Source organism: Macrobrachium rosenbergii, chromosome 58 (assembly GCF_040412425.1).
Source record: "Macrobrachium rosenbergii isolate ZJJX-2024 chromosome 58, ASM4041242v1, whole genome shotgun sequence".
Lineage (NCBI taxonomy): Eukaryota > Metazoa > Arthropoda > Malacostraca > Decapoda > Palaemonidae > Macrobrachium > Macrobrachium rosenbergii.
The window spans coordinates 21,148,538-21,158,556 of NC_089798.1; the positions used below are offsets into that span (position 1 = coordinate 21,148,538).

The 10,019-nt window shown below is 35.2% G+C and overlaps 1 protein-coding gene across 5 annotated transcripts in view; it reads right to left on the minus strand.

Moving 5' to 3' along the window:
* Window positions 1-3,180: 3,180 nt before the first annotated feature.
* Window positions 3,181-10,019, minus strand: part of LOC136837308 (signal-induced proliferation-associated 1-like protein 1) — a 338,251-nt gene continuing 331,412 nt past the window's right edge. For 4 of the 5 annotated variants that reach the window (XM_067102052.1, XM_067102051.1, XM_067102053.1 and 1 more), the window contains 2 exons: window positions 5,104-5,313; window positions 3,181-4,229 (listed from right to left, as the gene is read on the minus strand). In XM_067102052.1, the coding sequence (XP_066958153.1) occupies window positions 4,004-4,229; window positions 5,104-5,313 (436 nt within the window). In that variant the 3' untranslated portion in view covers window positions 3,181-4,003. The remainder of the gene's footprint in view (window positions 4,230-5,103; window positions 5,314-10,019) is intronic. The other variant, XM_067102054.1, reaches the window with a different exon arrangement.

Genomic DNA, 10,019 nt, shown 5'->3' on the forward strand with positions numbered 1-10,019 from the left:
TTAGTCACTTTGTCGTAATGTTTGCACCATTTTATATTAGCCGTTACATAAACTTTTATATATGAAAATGTGCGCAATTTCATGTAGAATACAACAGAAAATAACTCATGGTTGTAGCTTTTATCAGTTTTGAAATATTTTCATATAAATCACGATAAGTGCCAAAATTTCAACCTTCAGTTAACTTTGACTTGACCGAAATGGTAAAAAAACGCAATTGTAAGCTAAAACTCTTGCATTCTAGTAATATTCAATCATTTACCTTCATTTTGCAACAAATTGGAAGTCTCTAGCACAATATTTCGATTTATGGTGAATTTTTGAAAAAAACTTTTTACATCCGCGCGTTACGAATTCATGCATCATTTTGTGATAATATTTTCTGTGTGTTGCTTTGATCGTTTTACAATTTGTTATATACCAAAATCTTTGCAATTTACTGTACAATATAACGCAAAAAATTACTCATTAACTTTAACCGCTTTGCTCACAGGGCGATTTGTATACAATTATATATGAAATTTTTTTTTGTGGTCATATACTCCAATATCTATATATGATAATGATATTTTTTTTTCATTTCTGATGGTTGCATACTAAACTTCAGGCAATGAGAAAAAAGGAGCCAAAAAATGGACTCTTAATCTTAAAAACTAAGCGTGCTGCGATTTTCTGAAAAAAACTTTCTTTCCGCTTCGGCGCTAACTCTCAAACTGCGCCAGCATACGAGAGACGCTTTTGTAAATAGAGGCTCAGCGTTTAAGGGGTAATGTTATCAAGACAACCACACAACTGCAGTAACATTGCAAAGAAGCAAGGGAACGGATGTCTCACTCCCCCACTGTAGGTCGGCAAAGCAGGTGCACTGAGTGGCTCACCACACGACTGACTGCCAGCTAGATATATCCTGGCCTCCACAATTTAGTGGCAGACCAGCTCAGTCACCAGAGGCACGTCATGGGGATGGAGTGGTCCCTGCACTGCATTTGGCAAAAACGTTGTTACAGGCTTGAGGAACGCTTGATGATTGACTTCTTTGTTACTCAGCCAAAAAGAAAACTCCCACTGTTCTGTTCTAAAACACTGGACCTGTAGGCTGTGCTGGAGGAAACCTCCTAGCAACCCTGGGACAACCTTGAACGTAAGCCTTTCCCCCCTGGTCAGTCCAGTCTGCTGAGTGATCAACCATGTACTGATCACTCCCAGTCACAAGATGACTCTGGTGGCTCCTTGTTGGGAGCAAGCAAATTAGTATCACAACCTGCTGGACCTTGTCACTGAAGTACCAGGAGAGTTAACATTGTAAACCACACTGCTTCAGCAGCCCCATCTGCTGAGGAATCACCAGTTTGTAGTCATTTGTAGTTCACAGCTGGAAACTAACCACCAACTCCTGTGAGAAAGAGGTTTTTCATGCAAGGTTGTACAAGAGATATGAGGTGCAGTCCCTAATTGCTTAGCAAATGTCTACCAGGCAAAGTAGCAATCTTCTGTGTTTCATGATGTGAAAGAGGTCTCTCTCTATCTCTCCAACTGAAGCCATTACAAAGCAGATCGCAAAGCTTCTCTCCTATCCCGCTGAGACATCTTCCTCTCTGTTTCTGCAGTAAAGAGCTATCACCCCACCTTTTCTTCTCCTAATTTAAGATGACAGACCTCTCTGCCTTTGCATAGGTCTCCATGCTACTTAGTTAGTTTGGGCAGTGCTACCCACTTGCAAACTTAGGCCTTACCCATGATATAAGAGCTCCTGAAGGATACTTCAGACAGGGATATCACTCTTGAGACTCTATTCTTGTAAGTTTTAGCAATGGTAAAGAGAGTGGGTGGTCTTTCCTATCCAATATGCCCTTGGATGGAAGGGTATCCCTCTTGTTCTTGTTTGCTTCAGAGTTCCTGGTGCTGAGAGATTCATGACTTTCTCGACCCCTTCCGTACAGATCTGTAGATGACGATGATGATGATGAGATATTGTTATGAACAGTGAGACTTTGTGCAGATAGTACTGCACACTGCTCGACATCTTAAGGCATTTATTGATGACAATTTCCTAGTGCCAACAGACACATGAAAAAATCAAAGAACTTTTATTCTAACTTTGGATCACCAAACAGGGTACTAGTCACCTGGTGAGGGTGGTCCATATCCTTGGAAGAGGACTGATAAAGTCAGGAGGGACTACTTGCTGGCACTAGTACTGAAGATATGTGTCTGTCATCACCAGAATACATCTACCTCTCTATCTATGGGATGTCTCTCAACAATCCTTGGATACTTTCTCCTTAGTATCAGAAGTGACTGCTAAACATGCTGTTTAGCTGCCCAAGCTTAGAACAGGATCTTGTCTATGGTTTATGATGGTAAAAGATCAGTTGAAAAAAAAGTGACTGGTACCCTCTTTCCCCTTCTTTATCTTCTGTCCAGCAGCCTATAGCTGCATATGCACTGCCAAGGCCAGGTACAGGTGAGTTATACAACAGTGCTTCCTACCTCTGAAATATTATTAGTTGGTAAATGCGACTCAATGTGTCTTTCCTTCAACAGGGAAAAGGGTAGTGGATTATTATATGGGAATTTGCTATAATATTGCTAAATTTCAAGATGGTCTTGAAATTTCTTGAAGCAAGGATACATACAAAAGAAACTCTAGCATAGGGTCCTGTCATCCTCAATGTCACATACACCAAGCCGTGCAGGTATTTACATGGGTTACCCTTCCACTGCTCACATGTGACCAAGAAACTGACATAAGGAAAGACAGCCCCAATTATATTCTTCAGACCATACCTCTAACACGAGTGAATCTCCAAATAAAGACAAATGCTTGACGTCTTGTAGTAACAAATTGTAAATTCTAGATAATTTGCATTTTTTCATAGATCTGTATTACCAACTCCACATTTGTCCTAAGGCAATCCATATAAATGATACCAGGTTGAAATATGTATGAAAATGCAATTTATCTTAAATTTGCAATTTTTATAATAATATAGGATTCTAAAACCAGTAATGTACTAGCACACCATAAAATTCTTACTCTAAAGGACACGCAAGCTAAGAGCATGTAAATCGACAAAGAGGCAGATACAAGGTACAGTAACCTGTTCACTTTTTGAAAAAAAAGTTAATTACTTTTTGAAAAAGTAATTCACCTGAAATAAAAGGATAAAATAAATGGGATTTATCATAATTTTATTTTACATTCTATATAATGTATATGTACAGTTGAAATGATTTTGTATTAAAATTCTAATCTTATAAAGAGTAAAGGATAGAAAACTCTGACATAACTGCCAAAGGCAAATCTTTAGAAAAATACTTTGCCTTTACAGTTTTTATCATACATATTAGTTATCAGTACACAAAATTAGTACTATCCTTACAACAAAAGAATTCTTTGGCTTAATAATGTACAAATGAGGCATTTTTTCATTCATAGAAATGAATGCAATAACAATTATTCTAGTTAGTTACGTATAACTATTTGCTACACTATGTTACAATGAAAATATAATTTGGTAACAATACTGTAAGGCACTATGTATATCATCAGATTGGAATTTAAGTAAAGTTGCCTGGACTAACAAAACTGTGTTGTGTAACTAAACGGCTGATTGGTACCAATTATCTAGCCTGATCGATTTTGTCTCCATGAATGGCTTCATAAACTGCTTCAAAGAGGCCAGCTCTTGCTTGTATACTTTCATCATTGCATATTTAAATGTAATAACAACTAAACTTCTATCAACAGAAAAATGTTTGATTACTGTGTAATATAAAATCTCATTTGCACTACATATTTGGTTTTTAGAGTAAGATGTGTTGCACAGCTCAAATATTTCTATAATGGACAATGGCACAGCAATAAAAAGTTCAGTATCAGTACCCAGATGTCACTTTTAATAAAAACACTGATAACTTCGGTTTCATTACTGTATCATAAATACACCTGTATTTCAGAAGTTAATAATTTAAAATGTCATAATGTTATTAAGTCTACAAGTTATGATTTCTCAATAGTGTTAAAAAACCATTCAGTAAACTGGTGAAGCTGCTGTGCTGCTGCTCTACTATCTTCCTGCAACTTGCGATTTTCACTTCTTAACTGACTAACTTCATCCTCCAGCTGTTCAGATCTCTGTTGCTCTGCAGCTAACCGACGTTCTAGTTGAACAACACGGTCATGCAAGACAGAAGGATCTGATGGTCCCACGTTATCTTCCAGAGGTCTGAATTACATAAAAATAAAAAACCTATTAGCCTGCAAGCCATAACTGTACAAAAAACTTTTCATGGAAAAATACTTTTATCAAGAAGAATGACAGCCTGTATTACCAAATTTAAGTGCAACCCGTTTCAAGAGTATTTTTCCTTTTAAGAGGGCAAGTAATCTTCTGTAATTCAATATAAAATATATAATAAAAACACTGGCATTCACAAAATTTAACAGTAAATAAGAAAGTTAATCACAATGTTACTCAACTAAAAACTAAAAGGATGAGAACGCAAGAGCAAATCCATCTGAAACACTAAAATTCGGAACAGCGCAGATATACAGTAAACCCCGTATTCATGGTCTCATGGTTCGCGGACTCACCTATTCGTGGATTTCTCTGCAGAACATATATACACATTATTCGCAGAAAATTCGCCCATTCGCGGTATTTTTCACTGAGTAATATTCACTAAAATCACTGTATTTTCATATCGCTTTCATGATTAAATGCACTTTTTGTGATAAAACTATTAAAATACTCAGGTATAAGCATTTTTAAGAGGCTTTTTTTTTTGTGTTTGAACTATCAAAATAGGCAGTTCTAAGTGTTTTTTGAGGGGTTTTAAGTATTCGCAGATTTTAGTTATTCGTGGGGGGTTTGGTACGCATCCCCGCAAATATGGGGGGTTTACTGTATACTCATAAGTAGATTACAAAAAACTGATATGCAAGATACAAAGCAATCTTAGAATCCAGTTAAATACAGTAGTTTTGAATGTGAGAAAAATGCTATAAGTGGCCAAAAACATCCCCAAATAAAAGTTTGGAGATTATATTCTTGCATTCCCATTTACACTGAAACAATTAGAAAGCCTAGCTTAGCTCACCGTCCACTAGACTGATGCGACCAATTTTGAGTTGCTCCAGGATTGTTGCCCATTATGTCCCCACTCTTTGTGATAGCTTGCGTAGCTGTATTCACCAACGACATCCATTCCTGGTCAACGTCCAAGCCTGTACTCTGCTCCCCTTCTGGACCCCCATTTTCACGGTTATTCTTCACTAGAGCACACTGGCTACTAGCAGAATACATGTCCCTACAAATCAGGAAATTCATTCTGACCAGCACAATAATATTTTTGCATATTCTAAATATGAACAAGAGATGTACTAATGTAAAAAAATGTGAAAAGCTTCAAGTACAGACCATGTCCACATTTCCTTATATGAAATAATTTCTTAAATATCATGGGAGCCATGCATTCCCTTCAGCTATAACTGTACTCTCATACAATGATAAATGGGAGCTCCAAAGTAAGATGAGCTTATTATATTTAAGAAAAATTTCTTCATTGGAACCTTTATTATAACATTTTTTTCCAAGTAATTTGTATTTTTCCTAGGTAGACAAACCAAAGCCACATAAAAGTAGAATACCTTCAATGTAAAATTGAATACCTGACTGAACATGAACATAGTTACCATGTTAGCCTTAAGGAGGCACAGTGAGATGGTGTGGGTACAAGGATGATGCCCAACATGTAAACCAACAGCTGATCTTTCGAATGAAGGACCATGCAGGTGGTACAGGTGGGATTTAAAAGGCTTTGGTTTGCATACCTAGGAAAAATACAAATTCCTTTGAAGTGCAGATTTATTTTGTACGTGGGTGGTGCTCTAAAAGAAGCTGAATAATACAGTCCACCTATGGGAAAGTGTTCTTGAGGTATGGGGACACAAGAAACATTATTTACACAAAAATCTTAACAAGTTTGGTGACAAAAAACCACAAAAATATTTAATTTGAAATATTTGCCAGGGAAAAATTATAAATCCAGCTCCGACAAGAAAATTCTTTTTTCTAACCAACCACAAATGGTACTCAATCGTGCCATATTGAATACAGAGTTGTCGGTTGATTATGGTATATATATTTTCTCAATATACAGTAATCCTTCAACTATCTGAATTAACCCTTAAACGCCTATTGGACGTATCATACGTCGACTAAAATTGTCTGTTGGGTGCTGAGTGGACGTACCGTACGTCGACTACAAAAAATTTCAACCTTCGGTCAACTTTGACTCGACTGAAATGGTCGAAAAACGCAATTGTAAGCTAAAACTCTTACATTCTAGTAATATTCAATCATGTACCTTCATTTTGCAACAAATTGGAAGTCTCTAGCACAATATTTCGATTTATGGTGAATTTTTGAAAAAACTTTTTCTTACGCATGGGCGGTAACTCAGCCGAAAATTTCAGAAATTCTTTCGTCATTTTGTCGTAATTTTTGCACTGTTCTATATTAGCCGTTACATAAAGTTTTATATATGAAAATGTGCGCAATTTCATGTAAAATACAGCAAAATACAACCCATGGTTGTAGCTTTTATCAGTTTGGAAATATTTTCATATAAAACACGATAACTGCCAAAATTTCAACCTTCGGTCAACTTTGACTCGACCGAAATGGTAAAAAAACGCAATTTTAAGCTAAAACTCTTACGATTTAGTAATATTCAATCATTTACCTTCATTTTGCAACAAATTGGAAGTCTCTAGCACAATATTTCGATTTATGGTGAATTTTTGAAAAAAAACTTTTTCCTTACGTCCGCGCCAGAAATTCTTTCGTCATGTTGTTGTAATGTTTGCACTGTTTTATATTAGTCGTTACATAACGTTTTATATATGCAAATGCGCGCAATTTCATGTAGAATACAACAGAAAATAATTCATGGTTGTAGCTTTTATCAGTTTTGAAATATTTTCATATAAATCACGATAACTGCCAAAATTTCAACCTTGGTCAACTTTAACTCGACCAAATAGTAAAAAAAGCAATTATAAGCTAAAACTCTTACATTCTAGTAATATTCAATCATGTACCTTCATTTTGCAACAAACTGGAAGTCTCTAGCACAATATTTCGATTTATGGTGAATTTCTGAAAAAAATTTTTTCCTTACGCTCTTGCGCACCCTGTAACTCGGCCAACATCTCAGAAATTCTTTTGTCATGTTGTCGTAATGGTTGCATCGTTTTACATTAGTCGTTACATAAACTTTTATATATGAAAATGTGTGCAATTTCATGTAGAATACAACAGAAAATAGCTCATGGTTGTAGCTTTTATCAGTTTTGAAATATTTTCACATAAATCACGATAACTGCCAAAATTTCAAGCTTCGGTGAACTTTAACTTGACCGAAATGGTCAAAAAACGCAATTGTAAGCTAAAACTCTTACATTCTAGTAATATTCAATCGTTTAACTTCATTTTGCAATAAATTGGAAGTCTCTAGCACAATATTTCGATTTATGGTGAATTTTTTAAAAAACGTTTTCCTTATGTCTGCTTGTGTAACTCGGCCGAACATCTCAGAAATTCTTTCGTCTCGTTGTCGTAATATTTGCACCGCTTTATATTAGTCGTTACATAAAGTTTTATATATGAAAATGTGCGCAATTTAATGTACAATACAACAAAAAAAAAAAACTCATGGTTGTAGCTTTCATCAGTTTTGAAATATTTCCATATAAATCACGATAAATAGAAAAAATTTGACTTTCGGTCAACTTTAACTCGACCGAAATGGTCGAAAACTGCAATTGTAAGCTAAAACACTTACAGTCTAGTAATATTCAATCAATTAGCTTCATTTTTCAACAAACGGGAAGTCTCTAGCACAATATTTCGATTTATGGTGAATTTTTGAAAAAACATTTTTTTACGTCCGCGCGTTACGAATTCATGCATCATTTTGTGATAATATTTTCTCTGTGTTGCTTTGATCGTTTTAAAATTTGTTATATACCAAATTCATCGCAATTTAGTGTACAATACAACTAAAAAAAATTAACTCATTAGCTTTAACCGTTTTGCTTACAGCGCGATTTGTATACAATTATATACGAGTTTTTTTTTTTTCGCTGTCATATATTCCAATATTTATATATGATAATGATATTTTTTTCATTTCTGATGGTTGCATACTAAACTTCAGGCAATGACAAAAAAAATGAGCCAAAAATGAACTCAATCTTAAAAACTAACCGTGCTGTGATTTTTTTAAAAAAACTTTTTTCCGCTTCGGCGCTAACTCACCGAACGCCGCCGGCATACAGGAGACGTTTTTGTAAATAGGGCTTCGGCGTTAAAGGGTTAAAAGAAATCCCAATAACAGCAAGTAAAAAAATCTAGGGGTGTTCAAGGGCAACTCTGTATTCTTCCTCACCTAACCTTGTCAATACCACATAACTGTAAACACTCAGTATGCTTATAAACAACAACCATCACACTTTAAAATGACAACTTTATGCAAAAGGCAATTACCTACCTTTTCCCCCCATATTTGTAACAAAATGTACTGCATAAATACACTTTGAAAAAATGCAACCCTTTTTTCCTCTTCCTAGTAAATGCCACAGTTCAGTAGGCAGGTAGCCTACCTGTGTTTACCCACAGCCTACCATGGTTTTATCACCATTAATGTATTTTTAAACAGCAACTTCCTTATCAGTTGTTACCATATTGTACTTCCATACACGAGACAAAATGTGTAGGCTGTGTGTGTGTGAGCTATAGGCCTAGACTAGCCCAGGTTTTACACTCATAATATCCATTTGCAAAAGTCAAATATGCTTTGAAAGCTGTATTTAAGATAAAGGTAATGGAAATGAAACTGTTATTTCACTTACAGAATCCATTTACTCTGTTTTATTATGCTGATATACTGTACTGGATTATCATTGTAATATTCATAAAAAAAAAAAAAATTGTCCCGCCATTTGTAACGTTTATGTTCTCACAATCAGCTGATTGAGCATACTACCAAAAGAATTAGGAAAATATATATTTACTTGCCAAAAGAAACAAATATACCAACAGAATTATTAATTTTATCTTTTTACGTATTTGTACAACTGGTATACAAAGGTTAACATACTTTATGTTAAAGTAAAATCCCTCATAATCTCCCTCCCTCTCTCAGTACTGTACATATCCTTTAATGAAATATGAATCATTGTATCATAAACATAAAAATAAGAAACTAAAACTAAGTTCACAACACCATCAAATGAGTGCATGCATATGTATGTACGTGTTACCTTTTTTTCTTTTGCTTTGCTTGATTTACTGTACTGTTTTTATTAATATTTTATCACTGTTGATATTCCATCTCTAATCACAAGCAAATGCAAATATCATATGCAGGCAAGACAAAACCAGACATGCTGTACCAAGTTTACCGATAGCATGGAGTGAGTGTGTGCAACATATCTCTCTCTCTCTCTCTCTCTCTCTCTCTCTCTCTCTCTCTCTCTCTCTCTCTCTCTCTCTCTCTCTCTCTCTCTCTCTATCTATATATATATATATATATATATATATATATATATATATATATATATATATATATATATATATATATATATATATATATATATATATATGATGATTATTATCCACTTTTGTCGTGATTCATTTATCACACATTACCACAGGTGAAAAATAAGAAAGCAGGGTGTAGGTCCTGACCGGTTTTAGACTTTATTTCAAGCCATTGATGAAGGACTGATACAGAGTGTGAGAAGTCACAAATATATATACTACAAGAACAGTACTGACAGAACATACACAACCGTTAGAGGCTCCATATCCCCACTCAGGCCGGTGTCGAGGTAGGAGTGGCCTTTAAAACTCATTTGGCTAAAAATCACAATAGACTCTCAGGGGACATTGCTGATAAACAGACCATACCCCACCTCAGATCCACACCTGACAGGTGTCATGGAGGCG